This window comes from Pogoniulus pusillus, chromosome 33 (genome assembly GCF_015220805.1).
Source record: "Pogoniulus pusillus isolate bPogPus1 chromosome 33, bPogPus1.pri, whole genome shotgun sequence".
Classification (NCBI taxonomy): domain Eukaryota; kingdom Metazoa; phylum Chordata; class Aves; order Piciformes; family Lybiidae; genus Pogoniulus; species Pogoniulus pusillus.
The window spans coordinates 7328866-7349125 of NC_087296.1; the positions used below are offsets into that span (position 1 = coordinate 7328866).

Genomic DNA, 20260 nt, shown 5'->3' on the forward strand with positions numbered 1-20260 from the left:
TTGATCCAGGCCAGGATGCCATTGGCTCTCCTGCCAACCTGTGCACACTGCTGGCTCATGTTCAGCTACTCTCTACCAGCATCCCCAGGTCCCTCTCTGCCTGACTGCTCTCAGCCACTCTGTCCTCAGCCTGTAGTGCTGCTTGGGGTTGTTGTGACCAAAGTGCAGAACCCTGCACTTGGCCTTGTTCAGTCTCATCCCACTGGCCTCTGCCCACCCATCCAGCCTCTCCAGGTCCCTCTGCAGGGCTCTCCTACCTTCCAACAGCTCCACACCTGCTCCTAGCTTGGTGTCATCTGCAAACTCACTGATGCTGGACTTAATCCCCTTGTCCAGATCATCAGTAAAGATATTGAACAGGTCTGTGCCCAGCACTGATCCCTGGGACACACCACTAGTGCCAGCTGCCAACTAGATGTGGCACCATTCACCACCACTCTGTGGACCCAGCCCTCCAGCCAGTTCTTGACTCATTTCAGACTGAATCTGTCCAAGCCACGAGCTGCCAGCTTTGCCAGGAGCTTGTTGAGGCAGGTAGTGTCACAGGCTGTGCTGCAGTCCCAGTAGACTACACCCACAGCCTGCCTCACTTCACCAGGCAGGGAACCTGATCATAAAAGGAGATCAGGTTGGTCAGGCAGGACCTGCCCTTCCAAACCCCCTGCTGGCTGGGCCTGATCCCTTGGCCATCCTGTAGGTGCTTTGTGATGGCACCCAAGGCCACCTGTTTCATGCCCTTGCCTGGCACTGAGGTCAGGATGACAGGTCTGTAATTTCCCTGCTCCTCCTTCCAGCCCTTCTTGTGAATGGGCATCACATTGGCAGCTTCCAGTCTCAGGGGACCTCTCCAGTGAGCCAGGACTGCTGAGAAATGATGGTGAGCAGCCTGGCCAGCTTAAAGAGCAATGGAAAATGAAATATCAAGTTTGAATGCCAGTGGTAGGCTACAGCCTTGTATTCAAATACTCCAAGATTATGGTGGGACCATTATTGCTTCTCATGCACAAACAGAAAACCCAAACCCAAACCAGCCACAAATAAAACTGACTACAATCACAAGTGAACCTTCCTAATAGCAATTATTATGCAGCCTGATTTTGACACCTAAGTGGCTAATCCACTGTTAAGCAAAGGGCAAAACAAATCCCTTTCCCTAGTAGTGCACTTACAAGTAGTGTGATTGTGTATCTAATTTAAGAGTTGCATCAACTTGTGAATGACAAAACTCTTTTAAACTGTGCATCCCCGGAAGGGAAGCAGAATACAGAGATGGATGGACATGAAAACTTGATCAATTTTTTTCCTAGCTGCCCAACATCACATTAGATATGACTGAGGCTGACAATGATTGTTGTATCACCTGTTCTGCTGTGAGGACAGGGTGGGGTTGTTCAGCCTGGACAAGAGAAGGCTACAGGGAGACCTAATAGCAGCCTTCGAGTACCTGAAGGGAGCTACAAGAAGGATGCAGAAAGACTGTTTGAAAAGGCCTGTGATGATAGAACATGGAGCATTGGCTTCAAACTACAGGGCAGATTTAGTCTGAATATTAGGGACAAGTTTTTTTACCACAGGGATAGTGGAACGCTGGAACAGGTTGCCCAGGGATGTGGTTGTGGCCCCATCCCTGGAGATATTCAAGGTGAGGCTTGAGAGGGCTCTGGGCAATCTGATCTAGTTGAGTATGTCCCTGTTGACTGCAGGGGGGTTTGGACTACATGACCTTTGGTTCAGTTAGCTTGTAACTATTCTGTTTAATTTTACAGACAGAGCAAGTGAGTCTTGCAAGGGCACATCAGACATGCTAAAAACAAGCAATCAGACCTGTCTGTCACAGCCCCCCCTCAGCCAGTACCATCACCATAACCCACCCATCACTTCATTATGCCCTTAACTTCAGCACACAGTAGTTGAGATCTCAGTGGGGTGTCCTGCTAAACCCTGCACAAATGCTGTGTTCTCTTCATCTGTTGATAAGAGATGCAGCAAAGACCTTTCTGTTTTCACAACACGTAGCAGTTGAACAGGTGGTGCTGAAGGTGTTCTGGGTGAAGGAAAGGATTAGCTGAGGTATGCTGGGGCTGAGGAGATGCTCAGCCTCCTTTGGCTTGGCGTGTTAAGAGTAGGAAATAAACAAGCTTGCTTATTTAATGCTAGTGGTTTGGAAAGCATCCTGCCCACCAGGAACCTGACAATTCCTGAGCATCTTTAGCATCTCTTTATCAACTAACCAATTATAGAATCATAGAATGGTTCAGGTTGGAAGGGACCTCAAAGCTCATCCAGTTCCAACCCTCCACCATAGACAGGGACACCTCCCACTAGAACAGGTTGCTCAAGGCCTCATCCAACCTGGCCTTAAACATCTCCAGGGAGAGTATCCAGAACCTCCCTTGGCAACCTGTTCCAGTGTTCAGCACCCTCACTATAAGATCTTCTTTCTAACATGTAGTTTAAATCTCCCCTCTGCCAGTTTAAACCCATTCATCCTGTCATTACAACACCTTGTAAATAGTCCCACCCCAGCCCTCCTGTAGGTCCCCTTCAGATACTGGAAGGTCACTCCAAGGTCTCCTAGAAGTTTTCTCTTCTCCAGGCTGAAGATCCCCAACTCTCATAACCTGTCCTTGTAAGAGAGGTGCTCCAGCCCTCAGAGCATCTTTGTGGCCTCCACTGGACTTGCTCACAAGGATCATCTGTAGCATGAGAAGAGTTAAACTGTGCCATTCTTGGGGTATGGCTGGACTTCTATCTACAATCTCAGCTATCCCAAGGATCTTGCCTGAGGCTGACAGAAACTCTGAAGCTCTGAAAGTGGTGTGACTACTTTGTGGTTGAAATAAGAGATCTTTGACAGTAAGCAAAGTCACTTCTCTGACACAGATATCTGAGCTCATCTTCCTCCTGAGCAGATTCCAGAGTCTGTTACCAGCAAGAACTTGTGGTCTGAGCACAATACTTCTGTGGCTGTGTACACGTGCCAGACTGAGCTTTTATCCATTGTTTACTTAGCAAATAAAGACCTAATCAAGAGCCCATTGAAGGCAGTGGGAAGAATACCATTGCCTGTGGATCAGGCATTGAGTTGCTCTGACATTGTCTGCCACCAAATATAATATACAAAGTTGGTTTTGGATCTGGCATTCAATTGCTCTGACATTAAATACAATATACCAGGTTTGCTGTTAAACATACTGTCCAAATTCATTATGCAGAAAAACAGCCCATGTTCTGCCCCAGAATCTGAACATTATTGGCTATAATGTATTCATTTCTGGCAAGCACAGTTTCATCAGTGAGAATTAGGGGGAAATGACTACAAACCTAACCTTAGAAGGCATTTGCTGGAATTATTTTAACTCAGAGGTTAACAAGTGCATGAAACTGGTTCCATGCAGGAAGCTGAGATTCACAGCCCCACACCTGCATCTCAGTACAAAGTGCATGCTACAACTGGGGATACGCAAAAGGACAAGCAGGTGTCTTGTTTCCAGGATAACTGAGGGCCTGAGCAACTTCCAGGTGATGGCACTTGTCTTTGAGGTTTCAGTAGACTGTGGCTGACCAGTCTGGAGTGAAAACCACAGCTACCCAAAGCAGTAATGTGCCACACTCAGATACACCCAGTCACAGCACTGAGTAGATTCCTAGTGCAACATCCCTCTCTTCCTGCCTATCGAGAAGAACATTGGCACCATCCCATAAATGATAGAAAGTCAAGGCTGAGATAAAGGAAAAAAAAAAAGGAGGGGGGGATGAGGGTGAAAAACAAAGAAAAAATCAGGAGGAGGTTGGTTATATATTACAGAGCTGGGAAGCTGCACAGTGACTCTGTGAGATCATTTGTTCAAAGGAGGCTACATAAATACAAAAAGCACCTTCTGCCAGGTGTGCATCACCCATGACAGCTAGGAACGTGTCTGTAGTTCCACAGGCAGTTCAGCAGATGTTATTGCTGCAGACATGAGGAAATTTTGCTTCCCTCTTTTCCCATATGCCTTCTTCCTAATCTATCCTACCATATCCTCCTTCTCTTTCCCTCAGTCTCATATCTATCACATCAGCCATATCCTGGCTCTCATTACACTGCCTCTTTAACCTAATTCATTGAAACGTTGTTAGGTTTTGGGTTTGGTTGGGATTTTGGTTGGTTGGTTATTTGGGGATTTTTTGGGTTTGGTTTTGGCTTTGATTGTTGTTGTTGTTGTTGTTCCTGGTCTTATTTTCTGTCATTTCATCGAATTTGACTGATGTAGAAATGTTTTGCCAGTCTCCTGAAGCTATCACAAAGATGGCAGTGTGAGTGTGTGAAGAATAGGATGGGCAGATTGATACATAAAGGGGAAATCATAGAATCATAGAATCAGTCAGGGTTGGAAGGGACCACAAGGATCATCTAGTTCCAGCCCCCTTGCCACGGGCAGGGACACCCTACCCTACATCAGGCTGGCCACAGCCTCAGACAGCCTGGCCTTAAGCACCTCCAGGGATGCAGCCTCAACCACCTCCCTGGGCAACCCAGTCCAGGCTCTCAGCACTCTCATGCTGAACAACTTCCTCCTCTCAGCAGTGGTGAGCTGACTGTGAATGCAGCACTTTAGGGAGCCATACCCAAGTTGTGGTAGAGCCTTTAGGACTTAGCTTTAGATAAAGAGAATAGTCTCTTGACTTTAGTGGTTTGCTTCTGTTAACACCTATTTAGCAGCTGTTTGCAGACAGGGTCAGTATACAAGAACAAGTGTTGTTAACAGAATTGTTTGGAGTATCTCAGAGACTCTCAAAACCACTTCTTCAAGGTTGAACATATTCCCTAACCTCAGTTCTAGTCTTGGATCGTTCACAGGAGAAGTGGAGATGTTTGTATAGCTGCCCAGTGAAAAACTCACCTGTTCTTCTCCTGGATGCTGCCCAGCAAAGCACAGTGCAAATACATGGCCAGTGAGCTGGCTGTTCAGGCTGCAAGCTTGTAGGAGCACGTACCTAGATGAATACAGACCTATTCCCCCAGTTTGGCAAGGGATAAAAGAATACATACCAAAGAAAAATGATGGGTTAAAATCAAGATAAGTAACCTGAGATATCTGTCTAACATAGCTCGAGAGAGAGGTAAGCACAAGAAATTGTTACTTCCATGTAGCTTGCATAAGATCACACCATGAAGTCCCCACTTGCAGTTTACCTCAGCTGCCTACAGCAGAGGGTCTCCTTATGATTGCTGAGTGTGTGTGAAGGGGCTGGTGTAAAAAAAATACATAAAGATAGTTTATTTGTTTGGAAGTTTGCTTTTTGGAGAGAAAAAGAGAAGCATTCACTTCTATCCAAACCAGAATGAGTTTTCATTTGGGCATCCAGTGTGTCCATCAGATCAAGGGAGGTTCTCTTCCCACTCTGCTCTGCCCTGGGGAGACCCCATCTTGAGTACTGTGTTCAGTTTGGGGCTCCACAGTTAAGAGGGACAGGGAACTGCTGGAGAAAGTCCAGCAGAGGGCAACGAGGATGATGAGGGGACAGGAGCACTGCCTGATGAGGAAAGGCTGAGGGACCTGGGGCTTTTTGTCTGGAGAAGAGAAGACTGAGAGGGGGGTTAATAAATGTTTCTAAATATCTGAGGGCTGAGGGTCAGGAGGGGGGGACAGGCTCTGCTCACTGCTCCCTAGGATAGGACAAGGAACAATGGGTGTAAATTGCAGCACAGGAGGTTCCACCTCAAAACAAGGGGGAACTTCTTGACTGGAAGGGTCCCAGGGCACTGGAACAGGCTGCCCAGATTGGTTGTGGGGTCTCCTTCTCAGGAGCTTTTCAAAGCCTGTCTGGATGTGTTCCTGTGTGACCTGAGCTAGATTGTGTGGTCCTGCTCTGACAGGGGGGTTGGACTCAGTGATCTCCTTGGGTCCCTTCCAAAACCTGACCTCCTCTGATGCTGTGATTATGACAACAGGAAATAAGTAAAATAGCCCAATATAAAGAGCCAGAGAGGCATGTCTAGCTTTATCAGCTGAAGATGGAGCAGGAAATGGATTATTAAACATCACCATCTACTGGATGCCAGCATTTTGTACCCAACAAAGGAAACTAAGCTTCTCTGCTGAATAAATTTGTCAGGAAGGAGCTAAGTTCCTGCTGTGTCCAGGCAGAGAAAGCCAAACATTGATGCTAATGAGAAATTACTTCATTATTCCCTTGTAGTAAGCTGGGGTGCACCACACTGTGCTGTTTTTGTACAGCCAGCACATTGGGAAAGAAATAGGTGTTAGATTCTACCAAATAAGCCTGACACCAACACTGTATCAGAGCTTCTAGGCAGTTCATTTGTCTGGGGAAGATAGGAGGTGAAACAGTTCCCAACACTGACGTAAACACTGTCAAGTTACCCAGGAACAGATCAATAACAAATTGCATTTCTATTGCTGCATTTGTCTTCCAAACATTTTTCACTTTGACATGCAGAATCCTTCAAGTAGATTGTTGTTACTGGTAAGTGATGCTGATATAAAGTTGAAAAGGTTTTGTTTCAATGTGGGGTGTTGGCAGCAAGAAAAAGGAACTCTGCAGCACCATTACATAGCTGAATGTCAATGTAAAAGATATTTCACCTGTGAAGTGTTGGAAAATAATCCTACTGTGCTATACAGTGAATGTCTCTCAGCATTTACTCCAGGCTGTATAACAGAACATGGCTCTTCTGGACATGGTTTAATGGCCATGGTGGTCTTAGGTTGATAGTTGGACTTGATGACCTTAGAAATCCTTTCCAAATGAAACTGTTCTATGATTTTGTTGAGATTACCCCATTACAAAATTCACCTGAAGCTAAGCAAGAGTTTCTAGGGTCTCAGTACAGACAGAAGTGGCCTTCTGTGAAGTGATCCTCCCCTTCTAATTCCACACTGGTGAGGCCCCACCTGGAGTACTCTATCCAGTTCTGGAGCCCCTATTACAAGAGGGATGTTGATGTGCTGGAAGGTGTCCAGAGAAGGGCCATGAGGATAGTCAGAGGGCTGGAGATGCTCTGCAATGAGAGACTGAGGGAGTTGGGGCTGCTCAGTCTGAAGAGGCGAAGGCTCCAAGGTGACCTTATTGTGACCTTTCAGTATCTGAAGAGAGCCTACAAGAAAGCTGGGGAGGAACTTTTCAGGATGTCAGATAGTGATAGGACTGGGGGGAATGGAACAAATCTAGAAATGGGTAGGTTCAGACTGGATGTTAGGAAGAAGTTCTTCAGGGTGAGGGTGGTGAGAGCCTGGAACAGGTTGCCCAGGGAGGTGGTGGAAGCCCCATCCCTGAAGGTGTTTAAGGCCAGGCTAGATGAGGCTCTGGCCAGCCAGATCTAGGGTAGGGTGTCCCTGCTCATGGTAGGGGGGTGGGACTGGATGATCCTTGTGGTCCCTTCCAACCCTGACTGATTCTATGACTCTAGAAAGCAAAACAGATTTGCAAGAGGATGATTTGCTTCCTTGGGCAGCATGCCTTATATGGATTGTCCTTGGGCTCCCCCAGGCCAAGTGAGACACTGGCCTTGGAAAAGAGTACAAGGATGAGAGTGCTAAGCCACACTGAAAGCAGTATAGTTTGTTTATACGAATTATGAACTCTCCATCAGGATGAACACTTCTGAGATTACAACAACAGAAAATCAGGAATTAGCTTCTATCCAACAAATTAAAATCAACAGCCCTTGTAGTCACTCTAGATTGGAATAGGGGAGTGAGTCCATGATTCCAGGTGCAATTTTCTGGCATTCAAAGTATCTGTGAACCAAAAAAGAAAGGGCTCCATCACTGTACAACCATCAGAAGTGAGGTTAAAAAGCAAGTCTGCTGTGAGTGCCACTGCCACTGCCCCAGTCTGAGGCATTTCAACCAGCACCATCTAGTTCACATGCTGTAGGTTTCTGGGCAATGCTGGCAGCTACTCTCTCACAGAGCTTCCTAATGTCTGAAGTCCATCATTCATACTTATATGGTTCTGGTTCTTTTGGCAGATATGAGCACACCTCAGGGTTTGTTGGATGGAGGTGTGATAGCTGACAGCTGGTGTCATAAGGCATCTGTGCAGGAGCAGAAGTGGTAATACTCTGCCGCTCTGTACTGCTAGGATGAACGACTTGAGATGCCACAGATAACTGTGAGTAGAAGAACAGGCAGCCCATCCTAAGCTTCGTGCTTGTGACAGCCCAGCTCTAGATGATGACTAGAAGAATGCTTCTAGCATTCTTCATCTGATAGAGCATTTCAGGGCTGCTTGCCACCACAAGCCATGATACCATTTCCCAGGCCTTGTCCGGGAGAAGCACAGCACCCAAGATTTTGCTTTAATTAGGATGTTCTACAGCAGTAGATGTTGCAGTGGTCAGGCTACTTTTCTGTTGTACTGACAGCTTGGCTCTCTGGGAAAAGCAGAGATCATCTCCGGTGACTGTTCCCTGCCATCTCCCTTACTCAGCATGCTGAAACACAGTAAAGCAAGGATACACCTGTTAGGTTGGTGATGTATTTGTACAAAATGAAGCTGGTTTGTTCCAACACTCACAAAATTACCCTAGGAAATAATGACATGCTGACAGTAACAGAGCTGGCCAGGAGGGTCTTGCAGCCTGACACTCACTCTTGGGTGCTCGGAGGCTGCGGCAAGGAGCAGAGTGCCCTTGGCCAGCCCTAGCCTTCACCCACTGAGGATGCAGGAGCTCCGCGGTCTCTTGCTTGCCTTGGTCGCGGAGGGGCGAGAGCTGGCCCCTGGCATCAGCACCAGCGGGAGCCATTGCTGGAGGGAGTTAATCATTAAATACCTAACAGATCAGCTTCGGGCTGAGTCTCTCGGGCTTTCGGCTGTGCCTCGTCCAGACGCACCCAGCCTGATTGAGCATCGCGGCTGGCAGGAGGCAGGGACGGAGAAAAACCTCGTCGGGGCTGTCCGATAGCAGCGGAGTCCCCTCGGCGGGCAGTGTGGCGAGGAGGGAGTGGCGCCTACGGGCCCCGGCCGCGTCTGTCCTTGCTGGAGCCATGCGACCTCCCTGGACGGCGCCGTAGGGCAGCACTTGTCCCCCAAACGCCGCCCCCGCCTCGCTTCTCCTCATCACGCTGCCGGCGTCGGCGCTCGGCTGACACCGTCTCCCGCCGCGGTGTTAGAGCCCCGCACGGCTCATGCCCCAGTCGGAACCCCCTGCGCCCTAAGGCTGCCGTCGCGTCCGCCTCGTCCCGTTCCTTCTCCTCCTGCTGCCCCATGGGTGCCGGCTGCTCGGCGGCGGGGCAGAGTAGGCGGCGGTGAGGAGCATGGCCAAGGGACCCGAGCAAGAAGACGCCTTCCTGCACCTCCCGGCCGCACAGGCGGTGCCCTCCGCGGCGCAGGAGGACTGCTACGCCGACCTGGTGGGGCGAGGTTTGCTGCCCTACTCCGAGGAGGGGCTCTGCGCAGCGGCGAGCGCCGAGAGAGGGCTCTCGGAGCCGGCGCTGCCTGCCGGCATCAAATCAGGTGAGAGGTGGGGTGCCGGCAAGCGCCCGTCCCGCCAGCGTCGCTTGGGCTCCGGCGGGACGGGAGGTCAGACGGGTGCTGTCCAGCCTCGGCCGGCGCCTCGGACCGCATCGGGCAGGGTGGCCGGTAAAAAGGCCTGATGGTAATGATGCCTCCCGGCTTCTCTTCTTGTTCCCCTCCGGCGCTCAGAAACGCGCTTTAACAGCGAAGCGCTCTCAGAAGAAGAAGAGGATGCGGACACTCGCGACGGTGCACTGAAAACCACGGACCAGAGCCCGTCCGCCAAGAAGAGCATCACGCAGATGATGAAGGACAAGAAGAAGCAGACACAGCTCACCTTGCAATGGTAGGGCTCAGCGGCAGCGACCCCCAGTTGCTGACCCACTGCCCGGGGCTGGTAGTAGCGGCGGAGCACCGGCGCTCGGAGCCGTCTCGGCGCCGCGCATCTGTCCGTTCGGCTGGGACACCCCCGGTTCTGCCCTGCCGTATCCTCGACAGGACCGGACCAGTGTGTCCGGCAGGCCCCACGGGACCTTTCTTTAAAAGCTGACATGGCAAGGATGGTTCCATCTCGCATTTAGCAGGCTTGTGCGTTGGTTGGCTAGTTCGGGTTTTGTTGTTTGGCTTGATTTTGGGGTTTTTTTGGATAAGCCTCATCTACAAATAAGGACACCCACCTCCAATTTTCTGATTTTTTAATTAGCAGAGGGACATAAGTTAACAAAAGTCGCTGTCAGCTTCTCACAGGATGTGGCTACTGATGAAGTGTGCTTTTAAAAATGCAGGAATGAAACATTACTTAAGAATAGGTGTTTTAATTATCCTTTTAGGCTGGAACTGTTAGATTTGCCCTGACATTTTATATATATGTATTTGCATTAAATGTTTCTACCTGTAGAAGCCCTGCATTCATTTTATCTATGCAAAAATTAAGCAAATAAGAGGCTATATTCTGCAGACATTAATTGCTAAATGTTTCTGTTAAAGCACACTTGAAATTAGAGAGGAGTGCTGTTGAAATTAGATGGAACTTAGCTACCAAGTGCAGGCTGGAAAGTTAGATTTTTTTGGTATGGTTGGTTTTTTTTTGACATTTTTTGTTTGGTTTGGGTTTTGTCTAACTGAAAAATAAGAACTAAATTAGCCAGTTTCTTAGGCTAGCTTCCATCAGGATGCTAAGCCTAAATTGTAATGATTTGAGTCTGGTAGGTCAGTGCAAAATCATTTGGTACGCAGCATTTACTACTAGAGTAATTTCATATATTCTTATACTCCAGTATTTTCTTACAAATCTGTGCAATTTGAAGAATAAATTTATTGCACAATGTCCCAAGAGTAGCAAATAATGTAAACTGATAAAGAAAAGAAACAGGACAGCTGTGAAATACCCAGCTGTTACCAAGAGTTCAGTTCAAGTGAAGACAGCCAGTGTTTTACCTCAGTTTAAAGAGATTTACTTTAGTGACCTTCACTAGGCACTTGTATTGTCTACACTGATTGGAAAGTTACATAAAAATACACCCGTTAAAGGCGGGGGGGGGGGGGGGGGGGGGGGGGGGGAAGAAAAGGAAAGGGCGGGGGGGTGGGGAAAGTCATTTCTTTGCATTTCAGTGTGGTTTGGTTAAGAAACTGTTTAATCTCTAGCATGGAAATTACAAAGCAAAAGTAGGGAGAAGAGAGACATTAGCTCACATGTTAAAGATGCAGTGGGGTAGAGGATGGAAGTTGAAGCTCCTGCTCTTTCAAAGGGCAGACTTAAACCCAAGTCTTTCATAGTGTAGCTAGTACTTTGATTTCAGAGCAAGACTGGCTCATAGATAATGATTGTTTAGTCATATAAAGAGAAGTCCAGATATAGAAAAAAGACTCATTAAGAAGAGGGACCTGGCCCCAGGTTTCCCAACTAAACCTAGCACCTAGCATGGAGTCAGCCTGCAGTGCCTGTTCTCTTCAGGAGAAACTCTCATGTGTGCCCTCAAGGAATTCTTCATTAAAATTAAAGGGAAAAAAAAGAGAGAGACCAATCCCAAAATCCAGAAGGAAAATAGAAGTGAGAGATGTGGCATGGTGCTTCTTACTCTGGCAGTTTCTTTCTCTGTACAGGCTGGAAGAAAACTACATTGTCTGTGAAGGAGTTTGTTTACCAAGATGTATCCTTTATGCACATTATTTAGACTTCTGCAGGAAAGAGAAGCTGGAACCTGCTTGTGCCGCAACTTTTGGGAAGGTAAATAGTAAATGCTGTCATAATTTGTCAATTTAGTACACCTGAGTCAATGTTCATCTCGAATTCCCATGTTTTCTCCTGCTGATGTACCTGGAATCAGACTAACTACACTGTTCCGTATGAAGTGATTTCATGGCATCAGCTTTAGGACAATGAAACTGAAGTTCCCTTTGATTCATTGTTAGCACACATATAAAAAGACATTCTCTCCAGGAGCTTTGGGGTTTGATTTCTTTTCCCTTTTGATGATATTAATAAGGCTATTTCCACAAAAGCAGATCTGATATGGAAGACACTTTTAATTATACTAAAGGCAGTGTAAAGTGAGATGTGACCCAAGAAAGGGAATAAAAATTAATAACACAAAGAGCTCCTGAATGAAAAAAAAAAAATTGTTGATTCATCCTCTTTTCTACCCTTCTTTACAGCTGATCCCAAAGTCATTTAATGAAAGGCAGACGTGAACTCTTCAGATTAAATCCTGAGTAGTTAGTGAAATAGGAAACCAAAAATGCTTCAAGGATCATCTGTTTTTCTTTCTTTTTTTAAACACTACTGCTCTAGCCATTGTTCATCCACAGCAAGATGCATTAATTTAATTGAATAATAGTAATGGATTTAAAATCCAGTTCATAAGATAGTCACTTGCTGATTTTTTTTCCCTCTCAAGTCAGATAATCTGAGTAAGTAGATCTCTAATTTTCATGACACAGTTCCAGTATAAACAAGGAAGACATCAGCTTCGCATTTAAACATTGGTTTTGCAGTGATTTATCCCTTGGGTGTATCTAGTGGAGCTATTTCTATTGCTGAGCAACTTTTTGACTAAAATCTTTTGCTTTAAGCCTAATTTTTTTGTTAAAGGGAGGGTAGGATGGTTTTAAGGCATTCATCTCAATCCCTGGAGTCTAGTGGCAGAATGTTTTGCTTGACTTGGATTAAATTACACAATGAGAATTGCATGCAACGTAGAAACTTTCACAGGGTTTCAGTGAAGTTTAAAACTGTCCAAGACTTTGATAGTGGAGGACACAGAAGTACCTGTGAGGTAAATATTTGCTTGCTCTAAGCTTCAAATCATGCTTTTCAAAGGAAAAAAAAATGAAGTATTTCTGGTCATTTGACTTGGAAAACAAAACAGTGTGATGGTTTGGGTGTACCCCACCCCCCACACTTTAGAAATCACCCAGACTAGTCTCAGTCTACTTTTTCTCACCAAAACATTCTACCCTGCTTCAAACTAGCACAAATAGATAGAGGGCAGAGCTTCCCCAGATTCTGCTTCTATCTCTGAAACCAAAGGCACAGTTGTACTTTAGAGAAGCAGGAACATGGGGAATAAAGACGAATTTTAGATGGTAGAAGTGAAAATGGAAAGGAAGAGGAGGTGGAAAGGAGTTTATAGGTGGGAAGATTGGAGATGCACAGGAAGCTGGATGAGAATGGAGGGACATAGGCAGTGTAAAACATACTTAGTAGCTCGGTGCGGCAAAAGTGTTACAAATATTTATTCGTGGGGTGCATCGGATCCTGCGTTTACACTGAACAGGGTGCTAAGACAGCACAAGTGTCAGAAACTGATACAGTTATTTTCTCTGTAGACCATTCGCCAGAAATTCCCTCTCCTTACCACGAGGCGGCTTGGAACAAGAGGCCATTCAAAGTAAGACACAATTCTCTGTCTCTCCACGTAGAGTGCCCAATCTAGGCATTGCATTAACTGCCATGCCTCCGTGACACATGCGAGCTGGCTGGGGGCTTTATTCAGGTGACAATGTGCATGATGAAGCTGATACGGACTTTGGAAACACTACTGCAGGCTTGATTTCTAAACTCAAACTGGTTGAGCTTCTAAAAGCTGTAATTATAGTTACAGAACCATGCATTTGTGGCAAATATGATAAAATGCTACATATGGGGAAAAATGTTATATAATGCATGCATCTTTGTTGCAGCTGCTTATCTTTCTATAAGTACCTGAAGGGGCATTGTAGCCAGGTGGGGGGTGGCCTTTTCTCCCAGGCAACCAGCAATAGAACAAGGGGACACAGTCTCAAGTTGTGCCAGGGTAGGTATAGGCTGGATATTAGGAAGAAGTTCATCACAGAGAGAGTGATTGGCATTGGAATGGGCTGCCCAGGGAGGTGGTGGAGGCACCGTCCCTGGGGGTCTTCAAGAAAAGACTGGATGAGGCACTCAGTGCCATGGTCTAGTTGATTGGTTAGGGCTGGGTGATAGGTTGGACTGGATGATCTTGGAGGTCTCTTCCAACCTGCTTGATTCTATGATTCTATGATTTAAGTAATATGCAGTTTAACTGCGATTTTATTTGCCTTCTGCAAACCTAGCAACTTCCTTTGTGTTCACTGCATGATAATGCAGATTACTGTAAAGACATTAGGGGGGAAAAAAGTATTTTCTTAAACTGATAAGAATGTATGTGTCTGCTTTTTGTTGCAGGGGGGGTTGGATGAGGTAACTCCTGAAGGGTCTTTTCCAACCCAGTGCAACCTGTGAAGCTGTAATTCATAAAACCTCTGAAACAAATAACTACACAACTTAGATTCATAGAAACATAGAATCAGTCGGGGTTGGAAGGGACCACAAGGATCAGCCAGTTCCAACCCCCCTGCCATGGCCAGGGACAGCCTACCCTAGATGAGGCTGCACACAGCCTCAGCCAGCCTGGCCTTAAACACCTCCAGGGATGAGACCTCAACCACCTCCCTGGGCAACCCATTCCAGCCTCTCACCACTCTCATGCTCAACAACGTCCTCCTCATGTCCAGGCTGAATCTCTCCATCTCCAGCTTTGCTCCATTCCCCCCAGCCCTGTCACTCTCTGAGAGCCTAAAAGTCCCTCCCCAGCTTTTTTGTAGGCCCCCTTCAGATCCTGGAAGGCCACAAGAAGGTCACTTTGGAGCAACTTAGTGTAATTGTTTCATACATAATGTAATCCATGAGTGTTTTTCAGGAGAGAGTACACAATCTGCACTGTAGAGAGGAAAACTGGAACTGAAGTTGGTTTCTCTTTCTGTAGATGACCTATGGATGCTGAATAGAGAGGAGATTTGAGGATGGTTACTATTAGAAAGCTTACTTAGAGGGGAGAAGAAGAATTTTGTGTGTTGCCAGCTGTGGTTATAAGGACAAGCTGATGCAGACACTTAGCTTTGCAAATGGGCATTTGTGGGAGCTATGTTTAGGCTTTTAGGAATCTGTCAGTCATCATCTGTATATCAATATTTAGCAATCTACCAATTAATCAATGCCTTGGTTAAGTCTTACTCAGGTTCATAACCAAACATATTTGAAGAACCATTTTCAAGGTACAACAAATGAGATGGTACAAGAGAAGTCTCTCATACGCTCATTTGTTTTTGTTCTGTCATGTCTAATGAACTGATAATCAGGATCCAAACTTCCAAAACATAGCTTGTGTCTGCATAATTTAAAGCACAGTAAAACAACTTCTCTTAAGTAAAGGAGTATGCTTCAAGTCTAGTTTTTACCGTGGGAATACAGCTACAAGATGAATTGTTTGGGGGCATGTGTCACTGTATCCCTTTTCTCTCAAATGTTTAACAGCATTATCACAGAAATACCTCATGCCCAACACTTCTTCATCAGATCCCATATCTTTACTGACCTTGGTGGCATTATGTGCCCCATTTTCATATGGATTAACTGTTCTTGAACAGTTTCCTCAAGGGGATGAGGCATCAGCAGGTTTTGTTTGAACATCTGGCATTTGTTTCTTTTTTTTTTCCCCAACAGCTTTCCTCTGAGCCTTTTGCCCTACCATTCTCATTTCCACTAAATTATATTTGCACTGTTCTTGATGTACAAGAAAGGACCTTAGAGAAGGCACAAGTGACAATATCTCTAGTTCAGAGACTAAGCACAGCAGCAGGTAGTCATAGAGAAGTGGAAGGATAAATAATGTTCTCTGGTCATCTTGTCTATCTCTGATGTTGTAGGCCATATTCCTCTCAGAACTGCAGGCTCACTGAGGAGCAAATTACTACTTGCTTGCACCAGGTAGCAGTTAGTCACACAAAAAAACAGTAACTGAAGTATTTCCATTAAATGAATAAGCCATTAAAGTGACTGCTCATCAATTTCAGCAAATGGCTAGGGCTAGTTCTCTCTGCTTTAATACTAGCACGAGCTCTAAATGTTGTAAGCTGTTTCTGTGTGAAACAGGTAGGTTACTTTGACTGGTAAAAGACACTTCTTAGGAGCCAATAAATGCCATTCTTTTAAGCATGGCATTGTAATGACATTGTTTTATTTCTGTTGTTGCTGTCATTACTTCCATACAATGTTAGGAGGAGCAGTAATAGTACTAATTATGCTGACAGTGGTGTTTCATATGGCTAAATTGCTTAGGAGCTCTCATCATTGTCCAGGAGCCAGATGCTGCAAAAGCCTGAAAGAAAAATGGCAGTTCCTTCCACACTGAAACAAGGTCAAGCTCTTCCTAGCATTCTCATGAGCATGAATTTTGAGAAAGAACTCCTATTCTAAGTTGTGAGATGCAGGTGCTGGTCAAGGTGTGAGGTACACAAATGTTAGTTCCTCTAGTTCCAAGCAGCATTTGTCATTTCTGGGTCTGGATAAGGCATAGTCTTAAATATGAGTCGAAGAAAGCTTTGAGTCAGAGTCCTTCCCTATGTGTTTGCCTCCAAGATCCCATTTGCACTGAAGTATCAATACTAAACTCATACTAAAACATTTGGCCAAAAAGGCACCAACACATGGAATATCATCTTGTTAACCACATTCATTCATGTCATACCCAAGCTAATCACTCCAGACTATTGAAGGTAGGGGAAGTTTTCTCTGTTACTGAGTGGAAGAAGACCAAGCATGATAAATACTATAAACTGCTCTTCTAGATTAGAGTTTCATAAGCAACAGTTGTCTATGCAGCAAGTTCCAAATCTGCCTTTTTGCACAGGTGATGTTGAACATACTGTGGCCACTGCTAGTATTCAGATGTAATGAATTGCCTGGAGCAGCTCTTCAGGAGGACGTGCATACTGCTTAGTCCCTACACACACAGACTGTTTGAGCTCAAGTTACAATTTAATTTCTTTGTAGACTTTGATCAATGATGAATCTTAGCTTTTATCCATCATGTCTGAAAAAAAACTATTATCTTATTTATTAGGAGTGATTTAGTGGGTTAATAAAACTGATATGGCAGCTGGCCCCGTGATAACAAGTTATTGCAAGTCCCTGAACAGCTTAAGCCTATCATTTCCTTATCAGCTGTCATTTGTGTCAGTGTATGCTAAAATCAGGGCTACTAGTTGCATAGGAACAGATGTTACAACAAACCCATGAAATTAAAAGAGGAAAGCAATTCAGCTTGTTCCTTAAAAGGTGTGGTAAAAAATGAGAATAAACTCACTATGCTGACTGGCTGCATTGGAATCATTACACAGTACAAGTAGAAATAGGAAAATGCATGTAGACTGTAGATAGACATAGAAACAGGCATACAAAGTGGCAGAAAGAAGTTTAGCAGGTTAAGGACATTATCAGGGTGTCTGTTCTCAACAGGGAGCCTAAGATGAACTGTAGAGCTAATGACTTTGGATTGTAAGAGAAGAAAAATGTTCATGTCACAGTATCACAGTATCACAGTATCACCAAGGTTGGAAGAGACCTCACAGATCATCAAGTCCAACCCTTTACTACAGAGCTCAAGGCTAGACCATGGCACCAAGTGCCACGTCCAATCCTGCCTTGAACAGCTCCAGGGACGGCGACTCCACCACCTCCCCGGGCAGCCCATTCCAGTGTCCAATGACTCTCTCAGGGAAGAACTTTCTCCTCACCTCCAGCCTAAATTTCCCCTGGCACAGCCTGAGGCTGTGTCCTCTTGTTCTGGTGCTGGCCACCTGAGAGAAGAGAGCAACCTCCTCCTGGCCACAACCTCCCCTCAGGTAGTTGTAGACAACAATAAGGTCACCCCTGAGCCTCCTCTTCTCCAGGCTAAACAACCCCAGCTCCCTCAGCCTCTCCTCGTAGGGCTGTGCTCAAGGCCTCTCACCAGCCTCATCGCCCTTCTCTGGACATGAAGTGTGCCAGACAGAGCTTGAAAAGTGCAGAGTGTGTTTTCTTAATTGCTTCTGTGTCATGGCTGGAAAGATGTATATATATATTTTTTTTTTTAAGGACTAAAAGTTCAACTACAGAAGTCACTGAAGGAAATCAGAATAAGTGCTGTGCCTTCAGTGCACACAGAATAGGTACTGGAAAGATTTATTCTCTACGTAACAAAATGTCACAGTCCAGAGCAGGAACAAGTTCCATGCCTACCACTGGAAATCTGAGACTCCACGCAGCAGTTCCTCTTCCTAGCCCAAATACACTTCTATTGAATTAGGTGTTGAATAATCTAGTTATTGGACCCTAACTTTGTAATGCTTTTCCTCACCTCTGTCCCCCTCCTACTTTAGCAGGGAGGGAGATTCCAAATTTGTGATAAAAGGGTGAAGTTTTAGTTGTAGACGTTTTAAAATGGCACATCATTTAAACCTGGAGATTCAGGATGTTGGAATGAGATGTAAGCCAGTGACAAATGTGCAGATATCATTGTTGAAGAAGTGGTCACAGCTCTATTTTGGTTTTCATCTTGTTCAGTGCACAACTGAACTGTTGGCTGTTGTTTCCCAGGGTCCATACATGTGTGGCTTCAGTACCTCTAATGCCACTTGTTACATGCCTTCATTTTCCTGTAGGAGGAAAGAATGTTCATGCCTTTAGCATTTGTGTCAGACCTCTGTCAACTCTATCTGCAATAAGAATTGCTGCCCAAGGAGGTGGTGGAGTCACCTGGAGGTGTTCAAGAAAAGGCTGGATGAGGCACTTGGTGCCATGGTCTGGTTGACTGGGTAGGGCTGGGTGCTAGGTTGGACTGGATGATCTTGGAGGTCAATTCCAACCTGGTTGATTCTATGATTTTAAGTCTTTGCCTCAGGATTTAATACTCCTAAATGATAAGTAGTGGATGAAAATCTTCAGGACTTGAGCTTAAAACATACAATACAATACCACATGTGAAGTGGAGGACAAGAGCCTAGCAGTAAGACATTTCATGAAAGGTCCCATTGGCACCCTAAATCACCTTGAGGTGTCACTTGGATCAGCCAACTCTCACTTTAATGGGTAGAAAGGAAACTGTTACGAGCAGGTGATCCTATGTCTGAGCTTCTATCAAAAGGTATTTAGAAGTAGTCACTTCACATCACCATCCCCTATAAACATACACTTGCAGGGCAGGAAAACTATCAGTAAAGAAGTAGAGGAGAAGCTTTTAAGCTTCCTGTCAGTCCCCAGGTACCACTGCATCTCGTGGTGCCAGTGCGGATGAGTTGCTTTCGGACGAGCAGTAAAAGCTGTCATAGGTAACAGCAACCACTTTCTGCCCCCTTGCTTGGCTCTAAAATCCTGAATGCACACAACAGACTGAGCACTGACTGCTTCAGCCACTTAGGCTCAGCAAATATATCACCCCAATTAGCATTTTCTTAACTGTGATTTGTATCTAGTGCCTTTAGTCAGCTTTTCAAATAGAAGCCTTTTGAGAGTTTTGCTTTTACCTGTCGCTGTCCCATCCAAGAACAAACAGTAAGGTTGTGATTATCTTGAATGGGCATCACTAAGATGAGCAGAGATGAGCTGAAAGTTTGTATTTATGTGGTCCATGAGCTATTGCTTGGGGCTTTGTCTTAAGAGTGCATTTCTCCTAGCTTTTGAGAAACCTCAGTGAAATCAGTGCAGCAGCCTTGGTTTGCATGCAGTGCACTTGAAATATGAGTGCTGCTGTGAAACAGTTTGGCTAAAACACTGTCATGGTGTGTTTTCAAGCTGATTTTAGTTAAAAATAAATGAACCTGGGCATACTGTCCATAACAGTCTTAGACAAATTTGGTTTAACACAATCAGGTTTTAAATCTGTCACGTGGTATTTATAAGACAGGGCCTATCACCTTTGATAGATGAACCCAGGTAAACTTTGCTATGACCAATAAAGAGATGCCCTCAGCTTGCTCTTCTGCCCTTCTCCTGAGGGTCACCTCTTTTGTAACAAAATCAATGGACATCAGTAAGTATCTACTTCATAGCCAGTTTTCTTAGAACCACCCCAGCTTCTTTAGTGTCTTTGGTTAAGGTGTTGGGTCAGCACTTGCAGAACCTGAGTGACAGGCACTTTTCCTTCTTCCAGCTCAATCTGGGGGCAGAGATCTCCAGGAGAGCTGCAGTGGAAACAGACACGGATGAGGATTACTCAAGTGGCTAAATAATTCAGAGTGAATCAGCCTACAAGCTGAGAGAAGAATGAATGAATGAATGAATGAATGAATGAATGAATGAATGAATGACATGTTAGCATTTTTTATTTGCAGGAGGCTGAAGAGTAGGATACGTTGATGAGCTTCTTGGAAGTAAGAATTGGCTTGTGGGACTGACTCTATGTAATAGTAATAAACCTGGGAGATAATCCCAGCACCCTTTCAACAAACGAAGTTAAATGGAAGAGAATGGACA

The 20260-nt window shown here is 45.3% G+C and overlaps 1 protein-coding gene across 1 annotated transcript in view; it reads left to right on the top strand.

Moving 5' to 3' along the window:
- Positions 1-9269: 9269 nt before the first annotated feature.
- RFX6 (regulatory factor X6) overlaps positions 9270-20260 on the top strand; it is a 35664-nt gene continuing 24673 nt past the window's right edge. The window contains exons 1-4 of the mRNA XM_064170149.1: positions 9270-9468; positions 9658-9814; positions 11572-11695; positions 13297-13358. Of these exons, the coding sequence (XP_064026219.1) occupies positions 9270-9468; positions 9658-9814; positions 11572-11695; positions 13297-13358 (542 nt within the window). The remainder of the gene's footprint in view (positions 9469-9657; positions 9815-11571; positions 11696-13296; positions 13359-20260) is intronic.